Source organism: Paroedura picta, chromosome 4, assembly GCF_049243985.1.
Source record: "Paroedura picta isolate Pp20150507F chromosome 4, Ppicta_v3.0, whole genome shotgun sequence".
Taxonomy (NCBI): Eukaryota; Metazoa; Chordata; class Lepidosauria; order Squamata; family Gekkonidae; genus Paroedura; species Paroedura picta.
The window spans coordinates 143,489,034-143,516,963 of NC_135372.1; the positions used below are offsets into that span (position 1 = coordinate 143,489,034).

Below are 27,930 nucleotides of genomic sequence, written 5' to 3' on the forward strand. Positions count from 1 at the left end.
GTCAGCGTCTCCATCTATTAAAGGTAAAGGTAAAGGTATCCCCTGTGCAAGCACCAGGTCATGTCTGACCCTTGGGGTGACGCCCTCCAGCGTTTTCATGGCAGACTCAATACGGGGTGGTTTGCCAGTGCCTTCCCCAGTCATTACCGTTTACCCCCCAGCAAGAGCAAGCTGGGTCCTCATTTTACCGACCTCGGGAGGATGGAAGGCTGAGTCGACCTTGAGCCGGCTGCTGGGATTGAACTCCCAGCCTCATGGGCAGAGCTTTCAGACTACATGTCTGCTGCCTTAACACTCTGCGCCACAAGAGGCTCCATCAATCGCGCTCAATCAAAACCGGTGGCCGAGTTAGGCTGTCTGTAGCAGCAGAAAGTGCAGGAGCACCTTGAAGGCTAAGAAAATCTGGGGCAGGGGAGAAGCTTTTGCGAGCCCCTGCTCCCTTCCTCCGATGGCTGTGAAGTGTCAAAGTTTGCAATGGACAGTAAGAGCCAGAGTGGGAGCTCCAGAGGGACCCTCAGAGGCTCAGCAAGCAGGTGTCAACATGGCAAATGAGGTTTAACATGGGCAGGTGCCAAGTCATGCACATTGGAACCAAAAACCCCAACTACAGATACATGGTGATAGGGTCCAGATCCTAATGCCCCGGTCACAATGGAGGGTGTGGCCTCATTTGGCATATTGTGTGCTGTTCTGGTCACCACACCTTGATAAAAGATCTTACAGCATTGGAAAAGGTGCAAGTAAAATGTTTAAGGGGATGGGCTACTTTTTCTGTGAAGAAAGGGGAAAGAAGTTAGGGCTCTGCTGGTGGACCTCCTGGTGGCCCCTGGGTTTAGGCCCCTGTGGGACACAGAGGGTTGGACTGGAGGGGCCATGGGCCTGATCAAATGTGGCTACTCTTATGTTCTTCTGGGAATAATTCAAATTCAGAAGAATTCACTGTATTCTGCTCTGGTTCGGCCTCTCTTGGAGTCCTGTGTTCAGTTTTGGGCACCCCAGTTGAAGAGGGATGTTGACAAAATGGAGCGTGTCCAGAGGAGGGCAACAAAGAGGGTGAGGGGTTTGGAGACCAGGTTGGGGAGCTTGGTCTGTTTAGCCTGGAGAGGAGACGACTGAGAGGGGATCTGATCACCATCTTCAAGTATTTAAAAGACTGCCGTATGGAGGATGGAGCAGAGTTGTTCTCTCTTGTCCCAGAGGGACGGGCCAGAACCAATGGGATGAAATTAATGCAAAAGAAATTCCATCTAAACCTCCGGAAGAAGTTCCTGACAGTTAGAGCACTTCCTCGGTGGAACAGGCTTTCTCAGGTGGTGGTGGGTTCTCCCATCTTTGGAGATTTTTAAACAGAGGCTGGAGAGCCATCTGACGGAGAGGCTGATTCTGTGGAGGCTCAAGGGGGTGGCAGGTGACAGTGGGTGAGCGATACGGCGGTGAGTGTCCTGCACAGTGCAGGGGGTTGGATTAGACGACCCAGGAGGTCCCTTCCAACTCTATAATTCTAAGAATTTTCGGCTAAACATCCAGAAGAAGTTCCTGACAGTTGGAGCAATTCCTCAGTGGAACAGGCTTCCTCGGGAGGTGGTGGGTTCTCCTTTGGAAGATTTTAAGCAGACGCTAGATAGTCATCTGACAGAAATGCTGATTCTGGGAACTTAGTCAGATTGTGAGTGGGTGGGCAGAAGGGACTGTGTCCACGCTTGTGGCCCTTCCTTGCAGTCCTGGGGAATTGCTCTGTGGGATGGGAGGTGAATTTCCTCCAGGCCAGGCTGGATTGTGGAGATTTTCTTTTGGGGTGGGGGTCATTTGAGCAAGAAATTGGGGTCACTGTGGGTGGGCAAGTAGCTGTGAGCTCTTGCATTGTGCAGGGGATTGGTCTAGATGACCCTGGAGGTCCCTTCCAATGCTATGAGTCTAAGTACCACCCAGTGGCCAGTGTGGCAGTCTTGGGTAAGATGCTGGAGTGCTTGTGTTTGGGTGTGGGGAGAGCTGTCCAGCTTCATATCGTCTTGGATGAGATGGATTTTCTAGACCTGTTTCAATCTGGACTCAGGACTGGGTTCAGATCGAAAGTGCCTGTTGCCACCCTGGTTGATTCTCTTTGCCGGGGATCCACCAGGGAGCGTGTCCTCCCAGATTCTTCTGGACTTCTTGGTGAGTTTGGATGCCGTCGGCCATGGTATCCTGGCTGGCTAGGTGGGGGGGGGGGGGCTGCTACGTCCTGGCCTAGGCGGGGGGGGGGGCTGCCTGGGAGCACATCATGAAGAAGTGCATTTCCATGTTGAGTTGAACTTTTAAGTCTTGCTGGATCTGATCAGAGTCTAAGTCCAGTTCGGTTTGCGTGAGACCTGCCTGCCAGAATGGACCACCCGACCTGTAGCTCATCCCCCCCCCCGTGCCCTGTGCCACGCAGCAGCCAACCAGATGCCCCTCGAAGGCCTACAAGCAGCACACGGATTCCATAGCCTCCCTGGCTGCCTTTTCCCAGGAGCCATACCCCAAGGTACACTGCTTCTGAATAAGGAGGCTCCCTTTGGTCATCCTGGCTACTAGCCTCTCCTCCTTGAATGTGTCTAAACTTTCCATTTGGAAAGAGGGTGAGCGGTCATCACCACATCTTGTGGCTGTAAATGGCACAAGATAATTGCACCCAAGGTGGCAAAATTAGGAATGGATCCCGATCACATATCTAAAAATTGGGTTTTGGATTTAGAAATTGCGGTTTTTAAGGGATTTTATTGTATTATATTCTATGGATGGTTGTGTAGCCCACGACGAGCCGGTTTCCCAGAGCGGCAGGGCTATACATCCAATAAATAAATCAAATAAATCAAATAAATAAATATGCAGCAAGCTTTTAATCACCAGAACTTACTTTATACATATTTTCTAAAGCATGAGAACAAGGAGAATAGGGCACCGTAAACTACGTGATTGTTCTTTAAGCTTTTCCCCAAAATAAGGCACAAGGCAATCGTCTTACAACAAACGCAGAATAATTATTAAGGCATCATTTACAGGTAAGTATTGACACCTGGGCGGTACCTCCAGGCAGGGAGTACCCCTGGACATGAGCAGAGATTCATTGTTGGGGCGTGGGCTTCCGGGGGTCTGCTCGCTTCTTCACTGCAGGGGTCGGAAGCCACGGAGCAAAGCGGGAGCCGAGCGGAGGAGTTTGGCTCTGGGATAAGTTTCCTGCAGCAGAGCGAACTCCGAGTCCAAGTTTTATTTCAGGGGAGGAGCTTTGGCGTGCGAGCCCATTTCCCCAGCTGGGCGGCTTCGGGGCGTGGCCTTCTTGCAATCCCACCCTACCAAAAAAAAAAAGCCCAAACCTCCAGGAATGCCCCAGTCAGGAGTTGGCAACCGTCACGCGAGCGGAACGCAAGCCGCCCCTTTGCGCTCCCCGGCCGCTCTCTCCCCGAGAGATCCTCAAGGGGGCGCTCTGGGCCGGGGCGCGGGTCTCCCCCCCCCTGGCCGGGCCGGCTGCCACCCTCCCGCCGCCCTCTGCACGTGCCCCGGAGCGCGCCTCCTCTCCCGCCGGGCCAGGGGTGTGTCGCGGGCGGGTGGGCGGCCCTAAAAGTCCCTCCCCGGCTGGCCGTCCGGCCGCGGCAGTCGCGGGCATGGAGGCGGCCGGCAGCGGAGGGCGGCGGCGGCGGCAGCGCGGGAGCCCCGCCGGGCGGCAGTGAGCGGGGAGCGGCCGGGTGAGTTGGAGGGCGAGCGGACAGGCAGCAGAGCCTCTGAGCGCATGCAGAGCGCGCTGGCCCGCCGGGGAGACGATTCCCGGAGACCGGGCAGGAGGACGGGCAGGGGCTGGGTGGGACACCGGCAGCCCCCCTGTCCCCGGAGCAGCCCTCTCCCCCGGGAGAATCGATCCCTGGGGTCTGCAGATGGTAATGGAGGGAGGTCTCCAGGCCCTACCTGGAGGTTGGCAAGGTGCCTTCGGGGAAGCCTCTGTTCTTTAGCAGGGGGAGCCAGCCAGAGCATCCCGGGGACGGGGGACAAGCCAAGGGGCTGCATCCTCCGGGATGCAGTCAGGCGCAGAACCGAGAGGAGGAGAGTGCCTCTGAGCTTGTGCAGAGGGCCCTCCTCCCCAAACACACTGGATCGCAGGGGGACTGGAGCGGCCAGCCAGGTGGGAGTCGTGGGTCTCCTTGAGGTCATGCCAACGAGTCGCTCGCAATGTCCTGGCGGGTGCCGTGACCGAGGGGTCGCAGGGAGTCTCTGCTAGAGTGGTGGTTGTCATCTTGCCCTCCAGTCATGGCTGAGTCCTGCAGACCCTGGAGGGTTTTTGAGGCAGGGGGCTTCAGGGCTGGCTCGCCTTTGCCCGCCTCTGCGTCCCGACCATGTTGTCCCGTGGAGGTCTCCCACCCAAGGATTGGCAAACTGCGACCCTGCTTCATTTCTGGGATCAGGACGGTCTAAAACCGTAGAGGCAGATCCAAATGTGAGTCTGTCTTTTGCCTGAGAAGTGAGCCAGAGACCGGAGCCCCAACTAGCAAAACTAGAAGGCATCTGGGACTCCCCAAAGCTCCTCCCCAGCCACAAATTTTGTTCATCTTTCCGGCATTCCTGGACTCCGGCTCTTTTCTACTCAAATTAGAGGGGAGGGGAAAAGAACTCCTGGCCCTCCAGAAATGGCTCTTTGCACATGCCCAAGTGCGCTCTTCTTGCGCTCCTCCTAGCCCTGGCGTGAAACCCAGAGCCGCAGGGCCTGTGCGCCTGTCACCTGATGCCCCCCGGCCGAGACAATGGCATCCTTCCCTGCAAATTACTTTCCTTCTGAATTTTTAACCATGTTTTGGAGACTGGCAAACCCGTGCCATGGCGTTGGGTTACCGGGGCCGGCTTGAAACCAGACCTGGGGTGGAAAATGCATGCGTGCGCACCAGAGATTGCCCTTGCGTTCTGCAGAAGAGAAGGTCTGGGTGGGATGGGGGGCTGTGACGGACGGACAGGGAGGTTCATTTATTGATGCTGCTCTCAGACCCTCATTTTCCCATCAGCTGTCCTGCAGCCCAGAACCGTTTCCTTCTATTTCTCTCCTAACTACGCAGTTTGTGGCTCTGTTACAAACACCCATGAGGTACAGCGGCTTCTGCTAGTTAGAAAACAAGTCAAAATGTCCAGTTGTTGTTTGTTTTAAAGGAGTATTTCCAATCCCCTCCCCTTCTCCTGCCCAGCCCTGGCAGGAGTTGGTGTGATTGGAGGACGAGGCTGAAACCCAGGACGCTTCACGCTTCCCCCTCCCTTCCCGACTTCCATGTATGAGACACTCCGAGAGGAATATGCCTTTCCCGCACTCTTCTCGCACCCGCCGTCCCGGAAGACAGATCTGCTCCGGACTCTCTGGGCTGCTCTTGCTGGATGTCTTCCCACTCTGCAGGCAGGGAAGCGTAGCTCTTTGACCTTATGCATTTTAAGCAGCGGCAGAGTCAGAATCACACGCAGAGTGGGAAGATACCACCAAGGGCCATCCAGTCTGACCCACTCTCCGTTCTCGGGGACTTAAAAATCACCCCCCTCTCGGGGACTTAAAAATCACAGGGGCTCCTCCAATCTCCTCCGGAAAACTTCCAATAGAGGAAGCTCCCCCACCCTCCGAGGAAGTAGATTCTATATACAAACAGCTCTCCCCATTAGAAAATGCTTCCTAATATTTAAGTGGAGATGCAAGTGGGTAGCCGTGTTGGTCTGAAGTAGTACAACAAAAATAGAGCCCAATAACACCTTAAAGACCAACCAAGAATTATTCAAGGTGGGAGCATCTGAGTGCATGCACAGAGTGCACCTTAAAGACCAACCAAGAATTATTCAAGGTGGGAGCATCTGAGTGCATGCACAGAGTGCACCTTAAAGACCAACCAAGATTTACTCAAGGTGGGAGCTTTTGAGTGCATGCACAGAGTGCACCTTAAAGACCAACCAAGAATTATTCAAGGTGGGAGCATCTGAGTGCATGCACAGAGTGCACCTTAAAGACCAACCAAGAATTATTCAAGGTGGGAGCATCTGAGTGCATGCACAGAGTGCACCTTAAAGACCAACCAAGATTTACTCAAGGTGGGAGCTTTTGAGTGCATGCACAGAGTGCACCTTAAAGACCAACCAAGAATTATTCAAGGTGGGAGCATCTGAGTGCATGCACAGAGTGCACCTTAAAGACCAACCAAGAATTATTCAAGGTGGGAGCATCTGAGTGCATGCACAGAGTGCACCTTAAAGACCAACCAAGAATTATTCAAGGTGGGAGCATCTGAGTGCATGCACAGAGTGCACCTTAAAGACCAACCAAGAATTATTCAAGGTGGGAGCATCTGAGTGCATGCACAGAGTGCACCTTAAAGACCAACCAAGATTTACTCAAGGTGGGAGCTTTTGAGTGCATGCACAGAGTGCACCTTAAAGACCAACCAAGAATTATTCAAGGTGGGAGCATCTGAGTGCATGCACAGAGTGCACCTTAAAGACCAACCAAGATTTACTCAAGGTGGGAGCTTTTGAGTGCATGCACAGAGTGCACCTTAAAGACCAACCAAGATTTACTCAAGGTGGGAGCTTTTGAGTGCATGCACAGAGTGCACCTTAAAGACCAACCAAGATTTACTCAAGGTGGGAGCTTTTGAGTGCATGCACAGAGTTGTTGTTGTTATGTGCGAAGTCGTGTCCGACCCATCGCGACCCTATGGACAATGATCCTCCAGGCCTTCCTGTCCTCTACCATTCCCCGGAGTCCATTTAAGTTTGCACCTACTGCTTCAGTGACTCCATCCATCCACCTCATTCTCTGTCGTCCCCTTCTTCTTTTGCCCTCGATCGCTCCCAGCATTAGGCTCTTCTCCAGGGAGTCCTTCCTTCTCATGAGGTGGCCGAAATATTTGAGTTTCATCTTAAGGATCTGGCCTTCTAAAGAGCAGTCAGGGCTGATCTCCTCTAGGACTGACCGGTTTGTTCGCCTTGCAGTCCAAGGGACTCGCAAGAGTCTTCTCCAGCACCAGAGTTCAAAAGCCTCAATTCTTTGACGCTCGGCCTTCCTTATGGTCCAACTTTCGCAGCCATACATTGCAACTGGGAAGACCATAGCCTTGACTAAACGCACTTTTGTTGGCAGGGTGATGTCTCTGCTTTTTAGGATGCTGTCTAGATTTGCCATAGCTTTCCTCCCCAGGAGCAAGCGTCTTTTAATTTCTTTGCTGCAGTCCCCATCTGCAGTGATCTTGGAGCCCAGGAAAATAAAATCTGTCACCATCTCCATTTCTTCCCCTTCTATTTGCCAGGAATTGAGAGGGCCGGATGCCATGATCTTTGTTTTCTTGATGTTGAGTTTCAAGCCAACTTTTGCACTCTCCTCCTTCACCCGCATCAACAGGCTCTTTAGTTCCTCTTCACTTTCTGCCATTAGAGTGGTATCATCTGCATATCTGAGGTTGTTGATATTTCTCCCTGCAATCTTGATCCCAATTTGTGACTCCTCTAATCCCGCATTTCTCATGATGTGCTCTGCATACAAGTTAAATAGGCAAGGCGACAGTATACAGCCTTGCCGAACTCCTTTCTCAATTTTGAACCAGTCAGTGATTCCATGTTCAGTTCTTACTGTTGCTTCTTGACCTGCATATAAATTTCTCAAGAGACAAATAAGATGCTCTGGTACTCCCATCTCTTTAAGAACTTGCCACAATTTGTTGTGCTCCACACAATCAAAGGCTTTAGCATAGTCAATGAAGCAGAAGTAGACGTTCTTCTGGTACTCCCTAGCTTTCTCCATGATCCAGCGTATGTTGGCAATTTGATCTCTAGTTCCTCTGCCTCTTCGAAATCCTGCCTGTACTTCTGGAAGTTCTCGGTCCACATATTGCTGGAGCCTAGCTTGTAGGGTTTTGAGCATAACTTTGCTAGCATGAGAAATTAGTGCAATGGTGCGGTAGTTTGAACATTCTTTGGCATTGCCCTTCTTTGGGATTGGAATGTAAACTGACCTTTTCCAATCCTGTGGCCATTGTTGAGTTTTCCAAATTTGCTGGCATATTGAGTGTAGCACTTTTACTGCATCGTCCTTTAAGATTTTGAATAGTTCAACTGGAATGCTGTCACCACCACTAGCTTTATTGTTGCTCAGACTTCCTAAGGCCCATTTGACTTCACATTCCAGGATGTCTGGCTCCAGGTCAGTAACTACCCCATTGTGGTCATCAGGGATGTTAAGCTCGCTCTTGTATAGTTCTTCTGTATAATTTTGCCACCTTTGTTTAATCTCTTCTGCTTCTGTGAGGTCCCTACCATTTTGGTCCCTTATCATACCTACCTTTGCATGAAACGTTCTCTTCATATCTCCAATTTTCTTGAAAAGATCTCTGGTCCTCCCCATTCTATTGTTTTCTTCTATTTGTTTGCACTGTTCATTTAAGAAGGCATTCTTATCTCTTCTAGCTTTTCTCTGGAATTCTGCATTCAATTGGGTGTATCTTTCTCTTTCTCCCTTGCCTTTCACTTCCCTTCTCTCCTTAGCTATTTGTAAAGCTTCCTCAGACAGCCATTTTGATTTCTTGCATTTCTTTTTCTTTGGGATGGTTTTAGTTGCTACCTCTTGTACAATGTTGCGAACCTCCGTCCATAGTTCTTCAGGCACTCTGTCTATCAGATCTAATTCCTTAAATCTATTTGTCACCTCCACTGTGTATTCGTCGGGGATATGATTTAGTTCATACCTGAGTGGCCTAGTGCTTTTCCCTACTTTCTTCAATTTAAGCCTAAATTTTGCAACAAGAAGCTCATGATCTGAACCACAATCAGCTCCTGGTCTTGTTTTTATTGACTGGATAGAACTTTTCCATCTTTGGCTGCAGAGCACATAGTCAATCTGATTTCTGTGTTGACCGTCTGGTGATGTCCATGTATAGAGTCGTCTCTTGGGTTGCTGGAAAAGAGTGTTTGCTATGACCATTGTATTCTCTTGACAAAATTCTACCAGCCTGTGCCCTGCTTCATTTTGTACTCCAAGGCCAAACTTGCCTGTTATCCCAGTTATCTTTTGGCTTCCTACTTTAGCATTCCAATCCCCCATGATGATAAGCACATCATTTTTGGGCATTGCTTCTAGAAGGTGTTGTAGGGCTTCATAGAACTGATCAACTTCATCCTCTTCAGCAGCAGTGGTTGGGGCGTAGACCTGGATCACTGTGATGTTGAATGGTTTGCCTTGGATTCGAACTGAGATCATTCTGTCATTTTGGAGATTGTATCCCAAGACTGCTTTTCTTACTCTCTTATTGATTATGAAGGCTACTCCATTTCTTCTGCGAGATTCTTGTCCACAGTAGTATACCTGATGGTCATCTGAATTAAATTCACCCATTCCTGTCCATTTTAGTTCACTGATTCCTAAAATGTCGATGTTCAGTCTTGTCATTTCTTGTTTAACCACGTCCAGCTTGCCTTGATTCATGGATCTGACGTTCCAGGTTCCTATGGAATAAAAATCTTTACAGCATCGGACTGTCTTTTCGCCACCAGTTACTTCCACAACTGAGCGTCCTTTCGGCTTTGGCCCAGCCGCTTCATTCATTCTGGCGCTACTCGTACTAGCCGTCTGCTCATCCCCAGTAGCATATTGGACACCTTCCGACCTGAGGGGCTCATCTTCCAGCGTCATATCGTTATGCCTATTGGAACTGTCCATAGAGTTTTCATGGCAAAGATACTGGAGTGGTTTGCCATTTCCTTCTCCAGTGGATCACCTTTTGTCAGAGCTCTCAGCTATGACCTGTCCGTCTTGGGTGGCCCTGCACGGCATAGCTCATAGCTTCACTGAACTACGCAAGCCCCCTTGCCACAACAAGGCAGCGATCCTTGAAGTGCATCCAGAGTGCATGGACTCAAAAGCTCACGACTTGAATAAATCTTGGTTGGTCTTTAATGTGCAGCAAGCCATGATGAGCCGTGCTGGATAAATTTTAGTCAAACAGCTAGCTTTCAATGATGGAACGGGCTGTTGAATTGCAGCCGACTTGTGGCAACCCTGTAGGCAGGGTTGGCCAAACCGTGGCTCTCCGGTTGGCAGGGGCTCATGGTCATTGTAGTCCACCAGCACCTAGAGAGCCACGGTTTGGCCAACCCTGCATTAGGGCTTTCAAAGTAAGAGGTAGTTTGCCGTTGTCAGCCTCTTTTGGGGGGAGGGGGACACCAACCGAGGAATTCCTTCGGAGCCTAACTTGCAGAGAACTTTACGTCTCAAGCGTGCTTTCGAATCCACGACTTTCCTTGTATTAGGCTTTGTCTCTTGTAGCAACCAAAGACCTGAGGATGGGAAGCCCAAATTTCATCCACGTCGACCACAGACTGTAGGTGGGGACGGGTAGCAAAACAGCCTGGGCCGGGCGAGGAGAGGCTGGGCCAGGGCGTGTTTTGGGGTGGGATGGACACTCTGGACACCATCTTTGGAGACCTCCTCTGATCTTGAAGGAGCCTGGAGGGACCCATCTTTCCGTCCTCTGGCCATGACGTCCTCGTTGCTGGCATTTTTGCATCCTGAATTTCCCCCCTCCAATGTAAGAAAAGAAAAGAAAAGTTGTTTATTAAATTGGTTCAGGGAGGATCCTTCCTACACCCCCCACCCCCCCTCTGCTGGAGTGATTTATGCCTGTTTTCCTTGGGCTGGTGTCCAACTCAGACAAACAGAAGTGGAGTTTCCGAGGGCCGTTGCTCCTTCACGGCGAGCCGCTCTGGCACCTCTGGGTGATGCCGTTTGTCGAGCTGTCGGGTTCTCTTTGCAGGCCGAAAATGACTCTCAACCTCCAGCGAGGGAGGGTTCCTTCTGCTCAGAGACGCGCCAGCACCCCTCTGCCTGCGCTCTGCCGGTCCCGCCCGGGGGCACAGAGCGTCCGGACCACCCGAGCCCAGCCCTGCCACCCCCAGCTGGGGCACTCCTCGTCTTGCGAGCCGAAAGGCAGCCAGCCTGAACCCCGGGACAGCTGGTCGTCTGAATCCTCCGACTCCGATGGCTCTTGGGAATCGTTGTATCGCGTGGTGCTGCTGGGTGACCCTGGGGTGGGCAAGACCAGCCTGGTGAATCTCTTTGCCGGAGTGCCAGATAAGGATCTGCCAGAACAACAGAGAGGTGAGACTGATTTTTGGGGGGCAGGGTGTAGCGGCTGTGTAGCTGTAATTCCTGTGGAGATTCGGATTCGGATTGATGTGGGCTGTGGTGTGCAGCTTGGCTTACTTGCTTGAGCTGCTATCTGGTCTGAAGGTGACCAATATAATGGTTTAAAACACGGTTAAAAAATCATTAGAAAATCGCCATGCCTGTTTAGAAGCAATGTTTTAAAAAAGGGCACCTCCTTTACAGATTTCAAATTTTGTAAGATTTCCCTTTCCCCCCCTTGCAGACTCTGGAAAGTGGGTACAGCAGGGGTGGCCGAAACATGGCTCTCCAGATAGCCATGGACTACAATTACCATGAGCCCCTGCCAGCATGATAATTGTAGTTCATGGACATCTGGAGAGCTATCGTTTGGCCACCCCTGGGGGTATAGTATAGGCTTCTTGGTTGAAAAATCCTCCAAGAAGAAGAGTTGGGTTTTATACCCCACTTATCACTACTCGAAGGAGTCTCAAAGCGGCTTCCAATCGCCTCCCCTTTCCTCTCCCCACAACAGACACCCTGTGAGGAAGGGGAGGCTGAGAGAGCCCTGATATCACTGTAGAAGACGAAGAGTTGGTTCTTATATGCCGCTTTTCTCTACCCAAAGGAGTCTCTAAGCGGCTTCCAATCGCCTTCCCTTCCTCTCCCCACAACAGACACCCTGTGAGGGAGGTGAGGCTGGGAGAGCCCTGAGATTACTGAAGAAGAAGAAGAGTTGGTTCTCAGATGCCGCTTTTCTCTACCCGAAGGAGTCTCAAAGCGGCTTCCAATCACCGTCCCTTTCCTCTCCCCACAACAGACCCCCTGTGAGGGAGGGGAGGCTGCGAGTGAGAGAACTGGGACTGGCCCCAGGACACCCAGCTGGCTGCATGTGGTGGAGGAGTGGGGAATCTAACCCAGCTCTACAGATTAGAGGCAGCTGCTACACGATACTGGCTCTCACTGGCGTGGCATTTCCTGTCTCCAACTAAACAAGCAATGAAACTCCAAGATGAAGACTGAAATGGAATGAAGCACTGAAGGAAGAGACACATGAATATGTGAATCGTCCTTTTGCTGAATCAAGCCTTCAGTCCTTCAAGTTCAGGATTGCCCACTCAGACTGGCATCTACTCTCCTGGGCCTTGGGCGGAGCTCTTTCCCATCATCCACTGCCTAGTCCTTCGAGCCGGAGATGCCAGGATTTGAACCAGGGACCTTCCACATGCCAAACAGATGCTCTGCCCCTGAGCCATGGCTCCTCCCAAACAAAACAGAATCTGTCTAGTTTTCATAGTCTAGAACAGGGGTAGTCAAACTGCGGCCCTCCAGATGTCCATGGACTACAATCCCCAGAAGCCCTTGCCAGCATTCGCTGGCAGGGGCTCCTGGGAATTGTAGTCCATGGACATCTGGAGGGCCGCAGTTTGACTACCCCTGGTCTAGAAGAACATCAAACAAGCCCTGCTGGGTCAGACCAGGGGTCCATCTAGTCCATCATCCTGCCTCACACAGGGGCCAACCAGCTCCTCTTGAGGTCCAGCCACAGGGCAGAGAGGCTGAGGCCTTCAGGAGAACATCAGGAGAGTCCTGCTGGATCAGACCAGGGGTCCATCTAGTCCATCCTGTCTCCCACAGAGGCCACCCAGTTGCTCTGGACAACCAACAACAGGGCACAGAGGCTGAGGCCTTCCCCTGGTCTTGCCTCCTGGCTTTGGGATTCAGAGGATTAGTACCTCTGAACGTGGAGGTTCCCCTCAGCCACCATGGCTGGTAGCCACTGATGGAACTTTCTGATCCCCCTTGAAAGCTGTGTCAACAGTGACCTTGTGGACAATCCGTTGTGCCGACACATCATTTTAGCAGCCTTTTCCCCTGGGTCGGTGATCTACGTCCCTTTGCACTCCCTTCTGTGGAGGGCACCCACCCCACAGGTGGTTCATGCATAGGGCGCTTCCACACATTGCTAAATAACACTGTGTGTGAACGAGACCTTGGGGTACTTGTGGATTGTAAACTAAACATGAGCAGGCAGTGTGATGCAGCGGTAAAAAAGGCAAATGCCATTTTGGGCTGTATCAACAGGGGCATCACATCAAAATCACAAGATGTCATAGTCCCATTGTATACGGCACTGGTCAGACCACACTTGGAGTACTGTGTGCAGTTCTGGAGGCCTCACTTCAAGAAGGACGTCGATAAAATTGAAAGGGTACAGAGGAGAGCGACGAAGATGATCTGGGGCCAAGGGACCAAGCCCTATGAAGATAGGTTGAGGGACTTGGGAATGTTCAGCCTGGAGAAAAGGAGGTTGAGAGGGGACATGATAGCTCTCTTTAAGTATTTGAAGGGTTGTCACTTGGAGGAGGGCAGGATGCTGTTTCTGTTGGCTGCAGAGGAGAGGACACGCAGTAATGGGTTTAAACTACAAGTACAACGATATAGGCAGACATCAGGAAAAAGTTTTTCACAGTCAGAGTAGTTCAGCAGTGGAATAGGCTGCCTAAGGAGGTGGTGAGCTCCCCCTCACTGGCAGTCTTCAAGCAAAGGTTGGATACACACTTTTCTTGGATGCTTTAGGATGCTTAGGGCTGATCCTGCGTTGAGCAGGGGGTTGGACTAGATGGCCTCTATGGACCCTTCCCACTCTATGATTCTAGGATTCTATTCTATAATGCAGTTTCAATCCAGTGACTTGCATGTGGATTTTGTCCTTTCACACCGCATAGTGTGTGGAAAATGGATTGAATGGAAAATTTAGCATGTGTGGAAGCGCCAATAGTCTGCTGACGGGGAAGTTTCCTCTGTGGGGAGCCCACATTGACATCCTTCCCATCCGGGAGAAGCGCCTGCATGCTCTGAATACCCCCACCTGCCCCCCCATCTCTTACCTGACGTTGTCCCTTTCCGACTTGTTACAGAAGACACCTACGAGCGGACCCTCTCTGTGGACGGCGAGGAGACCACCCTGATGGTGATCGACACCTGGGAGACCGAAAAGCGAGTAGGTGGGCTGGGGGGAGGGGCTCTTTCGGAAATGTTGCTGGGATGAGGCTGCCACGGTTTACACACGAGATCCAGAAGGAAGTGGGGACCCAGTTAAATTGGCCCAGGACAATTTGGCCCAGGACAAAGGTAGGAAAAGAAGCAGACGATTCATTAATGCTTTGAACACTCTCCAGCCGTAATCGCTGCCCCAGGGTTTTCTCTTCTCTCACAACAACCCTGCGAGGCAGAGCGTGGCTGATAACCTTGCCTGGGCCACCCAGTGAGCTTCAACGGGGATTTGGGTTCCAGAACCCACTTTTCATCCATTGCCCCAGACCGGTTACCATGCCTGCCCCCTCGTGCTTGGGATTCTCCCACAAACACCCAGTTAGCAACTGGGGACCAGCCTTTCTCCTCTTTCTCCCCCCCTGTTGAGAAACCCCAGCAACATTCTTCAGGATTCAAGAAACCCCAGAAGTGGCAGAATAGGGTTGGGAAGCAGAGCTGTGGACACGCCCACCCAGGGCCCCTCCCCTTCCCACCCCCTCCAGGCCCATCATTGGCCATTTTGGGAGGGGTTGACATGACCAGATATGGTCGTATCGCCCAATAAATGCTCAATGAATTAAAAATACAAATAATTAATTGATTCCCACCCATTTGGGAAACGCTTCCAGGGTGGTCAAGAGACCCCAGGGTTTCACAAAACCCTGGTGGAGAAAGCAGGGCCAGGTCCGTGAAAGCCAAGCAGGACGGCCAGTTGGTCTAATGATATCCATCGTGACAATTGGTGTGCTCGTCCAGGCTGGCTCTCCGGCCTGCTTTTCATGCACGATGATCACCCATTGATCTGTTTCAAGTCGGGCTGGATGCCGATCAATTAAAAGCAAATTCAAAACATTCCATGAGGTCGAGAACGGGAGTGGCACCGGGGTGCATGCTGGGACGGTGCTGCTGCAGATCCCGCCTCTGCCGTGAACGTGTCTCACGCTGCCCTGGGCTGAATCCGACCCTTGGTCCATCAGAGTCGCTGGTCGAGGTCTTTCACGTCATTTACGATCTGCTCCTACCCTTTTAACTGGAGGTGCCGGGGATTGAACGAGGGACCGTCTGTGTGCCAACCAGAGGCTCTGACATTGCGTCCTCTTATCTGGACCTCGAAATGTTAGAGGAGACGCCTGAGGGTGACATCAGAGAGGTTTGCAAAATGATGCCTGGGCTAGAAAAGGCAGAGAAAGAAGGACCTTTCTCCATTTCCCACAAGACAAGAAGAAGAAGTTCTTCTATGCCACTTTTCTCTACCAGAAGGAGTCTCAAAGCGGCTTCCAGTCGCCTTCCCTTTCCTCTCCCCACAACAGACACCCTGTGAGGGAGGTGAGGCTGAGAGAGCCCTGATATTACTGAACAAGAAGGAGAGTTAGTTTTTATATGCCGCTTTTCTCTACCCAAAGTAGTCTCAAAGCAGCTTACAGTCACCTTCACTTTCCTCTCCCCACAACAGACACCCTGTGGGGTGGGTGAGGCTGAGAGAGCCCTGATTTTCCTGCTTGGTCAGAACAGTTTTATCAGTGCCGTGGCGAGCCCAAGGTCACCCAGCTGGCTGCATGTGGGAGAAGAGCAGGGAATCAAATCCGGCTCTCTAGATTAGAAGTCCGCACTCTTAACCACTACACCAAGCTGGCTCTCATGGCATGCAATGAAATCGATGAGTGTTAGGCTTGGGACAGATCAAAGGATGTCCTTCTGCACCCAAAAAGCATCTGCAGGAATTGGTGGTGGTTATAAGCACAGGCAGCTTCAAGACAGGATGGGATAAACATCCGGAGCAGAGGTCCTTCAGTGGTCCCTAACCACAAGATCTAGATCACAAGATCTGGATGCTTTAGGATGCTTTGGGCTGATCCTGCGTTGAGCAGGGGGTTGGACTAGATGGCCTCTATGGACCCTTCCCACTCTAGGATTCTATGATTCTATGATCAGGAGTGGCCAAACTGTAGCTCTCCAGATGGCCATGGACTATAATTTCCGAGCTGGCAAGGGCTCATGGGAATTGTAGTCCATGGCCATCTGGAGAGCCGCAGTTTCCTCCCCCTCCCCCGGTCTCGATTGTATGCTCTTTCAGGTGCCTTGGCTCCAGACTCAAATTCAAAGTTGTGGTTATGACCTTTAAAGCCCTAAATGGGATGGGGCCCTCATACCTGTGGGACCAAGAGCATTCAGGTGGAGCGTACAGAATCTTCTCAGGGTCTCCAGCCCCAAGGAAATGAAATTGGCTTCCACCAGAGCCTTTTTGGTCCTGGCCCCAGCTTGCTGGGATGCACTCCCATGTGAAACCGGAGCCCTGCAGGACCTCGGATAGTTCCGCAGGGCTTGTAAAATCGAGCCGACCCACGAACGAGGCGAATAAACCCATCAGAAGCCCTGCTCACACATCTGGGGCTGTTAAAATCTCCTTGCCCTCTTGCCCTCCTGCTGCCAAAAGATTAGACACAGACGTTGAAGGGCAGAGCTGTTTTGGTTATTAAGATTTTAATTATTTATTCTAGACTGTGTTTTTGTTCTTTTGATATTATTTGTATTGTGTCACGTGGTTTGATGAGTCTGGAGAGAAAGGGAGGGTCAGAAATATAATAAATAGTAATAATAGAAGATGGGACATTCTGTCTGGGGCAGAGATGCCCTGTCTTCTGGGTGCTTGGGGGGCCACAGTGGGGGGGCTTCTGCAGTTCTGGCCCCGCTGGTGGATCTCCTGGAGGCCCCTAAGTTTTGACCACTGTTTGACCCAGATTTTGGACTGGAGGGTTCTGATCCAACATGGCTTCCCTGATGTTCTTATATCTGGGGCAGGGATGCTCTGTATTCCTGGTGCTTGGGGGGGGGGTGCACAGTGGGAGGGCTGCTGTTCTGGCCTTGCTGGTGGGTCTACCTGATGGCTTTGGCCCCTGTGGGACCCAGAGTGTTGGACTGGAGGGGCCCTTGGCCTGATCCAACATGATTTCTCTTACATTCTTATGTCTGGGGGAGGGATGCTCTGTCTTCTTGGTGCTTGGGGGGCCACAGTGGGAGAGCTTCTGGAGTTCTGGCCCCGCTGCTGGGCTTTCTGATGGCCCCTGGGTTTTGGCCGCAGTGTGATGCGGAGTGCCGGACTTCATGGGCCATTGGCCTGATCCATTATGGCTTCTCTTATGTTCTAACGTCTGGGGTAGTGATGCTCTGTATCCGTGATGTTTGGGAGCACCAGTGGGACTCTCAGCTATTGTCTTATTCTGCATAGAGAGCGCATTGCATGTGTGTCAGAAAAAGCTCCAAAAAGAAACACTATAACTCCAAAAAGAAACACAATAGAAGTTAGATTCAGAGTACCTTTCTTGGCATAAAATTGCAAAGCATAAAATGAAAATTTCAAACAGTTTCAGATGTAAAATCTATCGTAAAAGATTTTCATTTAAAACTGCCAGTAAAAACTTTGCTACTTTTATAATAGTTGCTCTGTCCCTCACATTTAGTATCATTTTAATCCAGTGTTTCTCGTTAACACAGCTGAATTTCAATTTCTTCAGATAATTAGCTAACGGGTGACAAAATACTTCAAATTTAGGACACACCAGAAGTATATGGTGTAACGTGTCTGGGTGAGAAAAATGAAAAGCATGCCTACTGGATGGGGGATACACGTCTAGGTAGCACTGTGTGTGAATGAGACCTTGGGGTACTTGTGGATTGTAAACTAAACATGAGCAGGCAGTGTGATGCAGCGGTAAAAAAGGCAAATGCCATTTTGGGCTGTATCAACAGGGGCATCACATCAAAATCACAAGATGTCATAGTCCCATTGTATACGGCACTGGTCAGACCACACCTGGAGTACTGTGTGCAGTTCTGGAGGCCTCACTTCAAGAAGGACGTAGATAAAATTGAAAGGGTACAGAGGAGAGCGACGAGGATGATCTGGGGCCAAGGGACCAAGCCCTATGAAGATAGGTTGAGGGACTTGGGAATGTTCAGCCTGGAGAAAAGGAGGTTGAGAGGGGACATGATAGCCCTCTTTAAGTATTTGAAAGGTTGTCACTTGGAGGAGGGCAGGATGCTGTTTCTGCTGGCTGCAGAGGAAAGGACACGCAGTAATGGGTTTAAACTTCAAGTACAACGATATAGTCTAGATATCAGGAAAAAGTTTTTCACAGTCAGAGTAGTTCAGCAGTGGAATAGGCTGCCTAAGGAGGTGGTGAGCTCCCCCTCACTGGCAGTCTTCAAGCAAAGGTTGGATACACACTTTTCTTGGATGCTTTAGGGTGCTCTGGGCTGATCCTGCGTTGAGCAGGGGGTTGGACTAGATGGCCTTTGTGGCCCCTTCCAACTCTATGATTCTATGATTCTATGGTTCTAGGGACACGACATCCATGTAAACAGTATCTCTCCTGAGGAAGTTATTGGTTGGGGCCACACCCAGCTAAACTTCAGAATTGGTTTTCGATAAGAGTGCCTTGTATAATAAAATTGACCACTGAGGAAGACCCACAAGGGTCAAATGCATTTGGTCTCTTCGTGTGCAGTTAGAGCTGTTGTTTTTAACCTTATATTGGTGCGCTTGAGTAAAGATTCGTTATCGGGTCTTACTGGTATGGCATTCGTGGTGCCGTCGCTGCACCAAACAGTCTGGCTACGCGGTTTGGAGGAGGAGAGATTCCCCGGGCGGTCGCTGTCCCTGACGGATCAACGGGAAGGCTGAGTCAAACGCAGCCTGAAGGCGAAAGCTTTCCAATCTGCAGAGGGCCAATTGCATTAGGCATGCAGGGAGCAGGGCTTCCCAGCCTCAGTCCCAGCCTCAAAGCGCATCAGAGATGGGCCAAAGCTGGGTGGAAATGCCTGGCCAGCTCCTCTCCCCACCCCATCACCTCTCCCGCCACAGAGATTTGTGGAGAGGCTGTGTCTGGGGTTTGGACCCTGGTAGAGCTGCAAGAGAGGAGCTGGATTTGAATCTGGCAGCACCGCAGAGAGCAAGGAAGTTATGGAAGGGGAGAAAGAGCCTTCTCTGACACTTTGTCCATAGGGCATCAACCAGTCAGTGATGGGGAGGGGCCCTGGCTCAGAGGTGGAGCCTCTGCTTGGCCTGTGGAAGGTCCCCGGTTCAATCCCTGGTATCTCCAGAATCAAGCAGTAGGTGAGGTGGAAGACCTCTGCCTGGGGCACAGGAGAGCCGCTGCCGGTCCGAGCAGAAAATACTCAACGGACCAAGGCTCCGGTTCAGTATAGGGCAGCTTCATGTGTGTTCATGTGCTCCAGGTTCAGTTCCCGGCATCTCTGGTTAGGAGGACCAGGGAGGAGGTGGTGCTTGAGAGGACAGTGCTGAACCTGATGGATGTGGGACCTGATTCACTAGAACAGGGGTAGTCAACCTGTGGTCCTCCAGATGTTCATGGACTACAATTCCCATGAGCCCCCGCGAGCATTTGCTCATGGGAATTGCAGTCCATGAACATCTGGAGGACCACAGGTTGACTACTCCTGCACTAGAAGACAGCTTCATGAGAAAATTAGAAGAGCCCTGCTGGACCAGACGAGGAGTCCATCTAGTCCAGCATCCTGTCTCACCCAGTTCTTCTAGAGGGCCAACAGCAGGGCAGAGAGGCCGAGGCCTTCCTAAGACCCTCAGAAGAGCCCTGCTGGATCAGACCAATGAGGGTCCATCCAGTCCAGCCTCCTGTCTCACTCAGAAGGTCTGATCCTGAAGAGTTCTTCTGTCGTTCTTGCTCTCCATGCCACGTCTGTTGCCCCGGGAAAGATAAAGCTGCTCTTTTTCCTTCCCTCCCGCAGGTGCCCGAGGAAGAGAGCTGGTTCCACAACTACTGCATGCAGGTGGGCAACGCCTACGTCATCGTCTACTCCATCACCGACCGGGGGAGCTTCGAGAGCGCGTCCGAGCTGCGGATTCAGCTGCGCCGAACCAGGCAGGCGGAGAACATCCCCATCATCTTGGTGGGGAACAAGACGGACCTCGTGCGCTGCCGTGAGGTGTCCGTGGAAGGTGGGTGCGCAGTGGGGGGGGGAGTGGGGCGTGAGCAGCCCAACCCCCAGAGCGATGCCCCGAGGCGAGTTGTCGTGACCTGGCCTGCTCCATACAGATGCTCTGTTGTGGATTTCCTGCATTCCGAAGGGGGTTGGACTAGATGACCCTGGAGGTCCCTTCCAACTCTAGGATTCTGTGCCATCCAATCGTAACCGAATTATGATGGACCCCCCTAAGTGGTTTTCAAGGTTTGTGAGAAGCAGGGGTGGCTTGCTGTGGCCTTCCTTTGCAGAGTCCTCCTTGGTGGTCTCTCATCCAGGTCTCAACCTGGTTTTGTTTCACAAATTGTATAAAGTGCTGGGTATTTTTTGCACCCCGCTTTTCACCACTCAAAGGGATCTCAAAGCGGCTTACAAATCATTCACCCTTCCTCTGTCCACAACAGATGCCCTGTGAGGTAGGTCGGGCCAAGAGAGCTCTGAGAGAACTGGGACTGGCCCAAGGTCACCCAGCTGGCTGCATGTGGAGTGGGGCATCAGACCCAGTTCTCCTGGCTGGAGGCCACTGTGCTTAACCATGGCACCATCCTGCTGGTTTCCATACCACCCTTCCTTCCATCTGTTCATTTGTGGGGTGGAGGGTGCCGTCAGTTTGCCCCTGACTCATGGTGACCCCAGAGGGTGTTCGGGGCAGAGTGACTCATGCCGGTTGATGATTACAGCATAACAATCTGGCGACAGCGGGCATTATTTTAAAGGCCTCCAGTTTAGGGGGCCCAGTGACCGAGGGGAGGGGCTGAGGCGAGGAACAGGCAGGAAAAGCTGCTGCATGGGTGCTCTGTGGCCATTCTGGACGCATGTCCACGTGAAGTCATGACTAGAGCTACAAACCCACTCCTAAACGAATTCTCCCAACTGATTTTACCCCTATTCCCTTTAAACATCATTTTTAATTAAGTACTCAATTTGTCTCACCCTGTAAGGGACTCTGAGCTCTTGGGAAGGATGTGTAGGGTTAAAAAATGTGCTGGAAAGGTGAACTTTGGCTTTGGGGTGTACATTCATGTAATCATAGAATAACAGAGTTGGAAGGGACCTCCTGGGCCATCTAGTCCAACCCCCTGCACTGTGCAGGACACTCCCAACCCTCTCGCTCATCCACTGTCACCTGCCACCCCCTTGAGCCTTCCCAGAATCAGCCTCTCTGTCAGATCCAGCCTCTAAAATTTCCAAAGATGGAGAACCCACTACCTTCTGAAGAAGCCTGTTCCACTGAGGAACAGCTCTAACTGTCAGGAACTTCTTCCGGATGTTTAGACGGAATTTCTTTTGCATTAATTTCATCCTCTTGGTTCTGGTCCATCCCTCCGGGGCAAGAGAGAACAATTCTGCTCCATCCTCTACTACATGGAACCCTTTTAAATACTTGAAGAGGGTTCCCATGCAGGATTGCCAGGTCAGCCAGTGGCGTGGGGGACGGGGGACTTCCAGGTGTCACGGTGCCTTGTTGGCGTCATGGAGATTTCACTCCCAGCAACTTCCAGCATCTGCAACACTGGGGACACTCTGGCATTTGAACAAATCTCTATGGTTTAATCATAGAGCTTTGTGCAAATGCCAGAGTGTCCCCAGGGACTTCTGACATCACAGAGAGTGACATTAGTGAGGCTGATTCCCTCCCCAATTTGCCCTGAATTTCCCTCCTCTGTCCCGCTGAGTGGCAGTGAGGGGTGGGTGGGAAATCTCCCACCCTGACCCAGGAGCCGACAGCCCCACCTCCAGCTGGACGTGCGCAGAGCGGGGCTGACCGGTGGGGCTTTCTCTCTCGGCAGAGGGCCGGGCCTGCGCCGTGGTCTTCGACTGCAAGTTCATCGAGACGTCGGCCGCCCTGCAGCACAACGTGACGGAGCTCTTCGAGGGGGTGGTGCGGCAGATCCGCCTGCGGAGGGACAGCAAGGAGGCCAACGCCAGGCGCATGTCGCTCTACAAGCGCAAGGAGAGCCTCACCAAGAAGGTGCGCCGCTTCCTCGACCGGCTGGTGGCCCGCAACAGCAAGAAGGTGGCGCTGAGGGTCCGCTCCAAGTCCTGCCATGACCTCTCCGTCCTCTGAGGGGCGGGCCAGGGTTGCTCCTCCCGCCTCCCGAGGGGGCCACGCCTCATTTCCCTGCTCACCTGTTCCCAGGACTTGGTGCCCTTTCTCCTACTCTAGCGTCTCACCGGACCGGACCGGACTGGACCTTCTGGTAGGGAAGACAAAGACCTGTGGGGCAATCCAGGGCTGAGCTGCCCCCCTTCCCACAGAACAGGAGCCCGAAGCTGGACGTGCCCCCTTTGTACAGCTGGCCACCTTGTTGACCCTGCAATGAACTAAACTGTGGCCTTCGTTTGTGGGGTAGAGTCTCTTGCCCCCCACCCTGGCTTTGAGGGTGGGCAGAGGGAAGCAGCCAGAAAGACACTGTCCAACCTCACCCTCTGTGCCTCGATGTCTCGTGAGATGGACAGCTGGGGTCCCAGGGCGGAGGGAGGAGGGTGCAGCATTGTCTTAAGGCCAGTGGCAGGTAAACATCTACCTCCGTGGGCTTGTTGGTTCTTTGGAGCACGGCTTTTGTGCAACACCTGAGCTGTGTTGGTCCACGTGACGTGCAGAGAGGGGCTTATGAGATGATGCACGGGGCACGGAAAGTTTGCAAAGGGAACTTTTTATCCCTCGCCCCAAAATGATAGAACTTGAGGGCTTCCAAGGGAGCCGATGGGCAGTAGGGTTAGGAAAGGCCAAAGGGAATACTACTTGACAGAGGGAAGGATTAAAACGTGGGAATCCCTGCCAAAGGAAGCAGTGAGGGTCACAGGAATAAGCAGCTTTAAAAAGGGACTGGACAGATTTATGGAAGAGATTTGCCAGTGGCTGCTAGGCTTGGTGGCTAAACGGAACCTCCATGTTCAGAGGCAGTCGACCTTTGGATCCCAGTGCAAGGCGGCCGGACAAAATGGGCCCCTGGTCTGATATTAGGGCCGGATTCTGCCACTCTGACTGGGCGCGCCCGTTGAAATGGGGACAGCCTGTTGTAATATAACTGTAGGAGTTCTCCAATGGGGAACATATTCTCTCCTTGATCCTGAACTTTTTTTATAGACCCCAAGTGTAGACCCCCCATTCTTGGGGGTGGGGAGTGCTGGCAATGGGGAGGACGGGACTTTCAGTTCCCGCCGACTTATGACGACCCCCGTAGGGTTTTCAAGGCTAGAGTTGGTTTGCCCTTGCCTACCTCTGCGTAGCAACCGTGGTCTCCCATCCAACGCCTAATAAAATCAGAGTGCAGTAGCACCTTTAAGACCAACAAAGATTTGTTCAAGGTGTGAGCTTTCGAGTGCTTGCACTCGAAAGCTCACGCCTTGAATAAATCTTTGTTGGTCTTAAAGGTGCTACTGCACTCTGATTTTATTGTGCTACTTCAGACCGACACGGCGACCCACTTGAATCTCTCCAACCCCTAATCAGTGCTGACTCTGCTTAGTTTCCGAGACCCCGAGAGATGGGTCTAGCCCCGGCCAGGGTAGAAAACATCTTGGTGGGGGAGGAATTGAGGGGGTGGGCTTTCTGCGGCAGCCCTCCTGGGTTTCCTAGCAGGGCTCTCATGCTTTTATCAGCTGTGCGGTGGGCTGAAAATCAACTGGCATAGTTCCCCCCAGCCCTGGTGAGAGGGAAAGCTGCATCGGTTGAATTTCCACCTGCCAATCTGCTGCTGAAGAGTCAGCCGGCCTGCCAGGAAAGAAAAAGGTGTGGCTTAGTGGGAGGGGGGCAAGGCCGAGGTTGCATTTGGGGAGGGCCCAGCGGCAGGGCCCGTGGTGGAGGGGAGATGTGTGTGCCTGTTTGCACTTCTTGCTCTCTGCCCAGGCAGGACATTCCGTTCCCTGATGATTTCGTTCTCGCCATCTTTGCGCAAACGCCACTGAGTAGCTCCCCTAGGCGAAGAGCAATAAACCGCTCCTGGAGAACGCCTTCGTTTCTTGTGCCTGCTTGGCATTAATTCGTGTTTTGGCTTTGGCCGGTTCTCGGAACCCTTGACGGTGGGGGAACATAGAAACATAGGGTTGGAAGGGGAACCCAAGGATCATCCAGTCCAGCCTGCTGCACAGCATAGGAAATCCGCAGGGACCTCCCTCCCCCCCCCCAACCGCTCTCTGCCCAGAGGAGGTGGGGAAACTCCAGGAACCCCGGGCCAATCTGGATTGCAGGAAACTTCCTTCTTGGCCCCAAATTGGTGATTGGCATTACCCTGGGCACAGCACAAAGGGCCAGAGGGGGGACCCCTTCCCGCCCTCCCTCTCACCATCTGCCAACACCAGGGTTCCATGACATCCTGGGTTTCTTGACGGGCCTGGAAGGGTTTCCCAAATGGGAGGGAGTTAATTTTTCATATTTTTAAAATTTGTTACACATTTATTAGATGATATGACCATATCTGGACAGGTCGATCCATCCACCCCTCCCAAAATGGCCAGGGATGGGCCTGGAGGGGGTGGGAAGGGTGGGCCTCCGGGTGGGCATGTCCACGGCTAGGCTTCCTAAACATATTCTGCACAGTTGCGCCACTCCTGGGGTTTCTCAAAGCCCGAGGAATATCTCTGGGGTTTCTCAACGGTGAAAAAGTGGAGAATGGCTGGCCTATATTCACGGAATCTGTCCAGTGGCCCTCGAGCCTCTGCTTAAAAACATCATGGAGTCGGCTTAGCTGTCAGCAGGCGGTTCTGTCTGTCCCTAAAATGGGGGAGGAGGGTCTTGGCCAAGCCGGCCAGCCGGGCATCATCCGGCTGTTGGTTTTAGAATGCTGGTCAGCAGGGCTAGAAATGGCCTATTAGGCTGGCAACCAGGGACTGACCCAGCAGGGCTCTTTGACCCAACTCAGGGAGGTAGCACACCAAGGCTGCCAGCAGGAATCGCCCAAGAACCATTCTCCCCACAGGAGAGGGAAGGCAAAGGTTGAAATTTCTTCATCAGCAGGTTCCCCACAGGCCGGGCGTTCGTTTTATTTTCACTTATAGGCTACCTTTCTCCCCAACGGGGAGCCAAAGCGGATTGTGTCATTCTTCTCCGTGTCCTCCTCACAACAGCCCTGCGGGGGAGGTTACGGTGAGAGTGACTGGCCCCGGGTCACCCAGCCAGCTCCCACGGCATGAGCAAAGATTTCAACCCGGTTCCCGCAGATTCTAGTCCAACATGGCTAGCCTTCACGTGGGTCAGCAACATGTCGTTAACAAAAGATTTTCCAGGCCATTTTGAAAAGCCAAAGTCAGCTGCCATGGGTGTTTTCCTGTCACCTGGAGGTCAGTTCTAATTTGGGTGTTTCTCCCAGGGTCGCCAGCTTCCTAGTGGGCGACAAGAACAAACGGACCTGCAAGGTGCGTGAAGTCAAACCTAGAAAGAAACTGGGGTAGGCGAAAAGAATTGTCTTCTTTTAGGACTTCTTAGCCTAGATTGAAATTTTATTATTTTCGATAAGATTCTCTGATGTGTGTGGGTTATTTTTTAGCTGTGTTTGGTAGATCTCCAGATATCAAAACACAGTCAAACAATAGGGGAAGCAAAGTCTGTCAATTTCTACACATTCTGGGTAGAAATTGACAGGCAGGACTCCCCCCCCCCCCTTGTTTGACTGGGATATTTGGAAATCTACCAAAGGCAGCTTGAAAAAAATACACATCAGAGAATCTTCTAGAAAACAAGGACATCTGAATATATGTTAAGAATTCATTTGTGAGCCACCGGTGAAAAATTTTGGTTTGTAAACAGGCTTGGCTACCCAGGCCCTTTTCTGGCTCATCTTGAATCAAAGAAGAAGAAAATAAATAGGCTTTGCCAGTTTCTTTCTGGGTTTTGCCTCCTGATGGGGGCTGGAGGTCTCCCTGACTTAGTTCCCCTGGAGAAAATAGCTACTCTGGAGGGTAGGATCCATGGTGTAATATCTGGCTGAGGCCTTTCCCCTCCCCTCCTTGAGATTTCCAAGAACAAGCTGCAAAAATAAAGTGTATTATTACATTTATTAAACCCTTCATTCCCCAGGCTACTCCCCTATTTCTTTGGTGCTTTTTCAACCTGGAGCTGGCAACCCCAGTATCTCCAGACCCCACCTGGGGAGGGTGGGAACCCTAATATTCACACAGGAGCTTCCAAACAGACTGTAAGACTACAGATCTGTGGGGGAAACCACAATGGGACTTATTCCGGAGCAGCATAGTCCAAGAAGAGGACTTGTTTTGTATATTTTGCTTTCCACTCAAAGCAGCTTCCCATCGCCTTCCCTTCCTCTCCCCACAACGGGCACCCTGTGAGGTAGATGGGGCTGAGAGAGCTATGAGAGAACTGTCCCATCAGAACAGGACTGTGAGTAGCCCAAGATCACCTTTCTTTACCTTGTGGCTGATAGCCACTGATGCAGCTCTGCTCCAGATTTTTCCCCCCAGTTCCCCTCTTGAAGCTTGGTACATTTGTAGCTGCCATCACATGGTACAGCAGCTTCTGTCCCCTATAATACTGCATTCTTTTGTCCCAGGTTCAATCCCCAGCATCTCCCGTTAAAAGTTGCTGTGAAAGCCCTCCACCTGAGGCCCTGGAGAGCAGCTGCCAGCCTGAGTAGACAATACAGTCTGATGGACCAAGCGTCTGATTCAGAGAAGGCAGCTTCCTGTGTTCTTTAGTCCCAAATTCAATCTGTGGCAACACCAGTGAAAAGGCCCAGGTGGGAGGTGATCAGAAAGACTTCCACATGCGACCCCAGAGAGCTGCTGCCAGCCTGAGCAGGCAATACCGACAATGGACCAAGGGTCTGATTCAGTTATCAGGCAGCTTTGTTTTACCCCCACAACAGCCCCCCGCGGGGAGAGAGCAGGCCTGGCCCACGGTCGGCCTTTCCTCCAGCTGGGAGTATCTCCGCCAGCAGCGCGATCGGCAAGCAGGGCCCTGGAGCCGGGGCTGATTCCAGCTCTTCCCAAGGTCGGGTCAGAAGTTTCCATCACTGGTGGGAACAGCGTGGATTGTTTAAGGAGGCGAGCAGCGGAGGGGAGGCTACGCTCCGGCACTTTGCAAGCACCAATCTTCTCGAGGAGGAGGAGAAGGAGGGAAGCGACCATCGCTCCTCGGGCTTCTGTCATGAAAACAAACGTCTGGCCAGCCGGGTGTGTCCTGAAGCCCGGAGCGAGCCTGGGGAGGAGACCTGCCTCAAAATCTTTCTTTCTCAATCCCACAGGCGGAGGAGGGGGCTGAGCCTTAGCCGTAGGGGGAAGACACTCGGTCCGGAGCGATGCACAACACTTGCAAATTTTGTCCCTTTGTGAAGATCTAGGAGAAGCCGCACGAATGCATGCACCTGCCTTTTATTGCATTAGGCTGATGGTCCAACAGAGTCGGAGTTGTCAACTCAAGACTGGCAGTGGCTCTCCAGGGGAGGGGGTCTTTCGCATCACCTGGTCTGTGGTCCTTTCAACTGCGATTGCATCTGGGACCTTCTGCGTTCAGAGGCACTAAGCCTGTGGATCTCGGAGCCTCGACTTCCGTACCCTTTTTTTTTGGTACTCCAGAGGAACTGGTTGGCTATTGCAGGAGATGGGAGGCTGGACTAGACAGACCCTCATTGGTCTGACCCAGCAGGGCTCTTCTGATGCTCTTAGGAAGGCCTCGGCCTCTCTGCCCTGTGGCTGGCCCTCCAGGGGAACTGGCTGGCCCCTGTGTGAGACAGGAGGCTGGAATGGGTGGACCCTTCCTGGTCTGACCCAGCAGGGCTCCCCTGATGTCCTTAGGAAGGCCTCGGCCTCTCTGCCCT

At 52.1% G+C, this 27,930-nt stretch overlaps 1 protein-coding gene across 1 annotated transcript; it reads left to right on the forward strand.

The window, feature by feature from the left end:
• Positions 1 to 3,326: 3,326 nt before the first annotated feature.
• REM1 (RRAD and GEM like GTPase 1) lies at positions 3,327 to 26,133 on the forward strand. Its single transcript, XM_077336037.1, has 5 exons — positions 3,327 to 3,701; positions 10,770 to 11,113; positions 14,041 to 14,123; positions 19,922 to 20,132; positions 21,946 to 26,133. The coding sequence occupies exons 2-5, from the start codon at positions 10,777 to 10,779 to the stop codon at positions 22,221 to 22,223; spliced, it is 909 nt and encodes a 302-aa protein (XP_077192152.1). The 5' UTR covers positions 3,327 to 3,701; positions 10,770 to 10,776; the 3' UTR covers positions 22,224 to 26,133.
• The last annotated feature ends 1,797 nt before the right edge of the window (positions 26,134 to 27,930 follow it).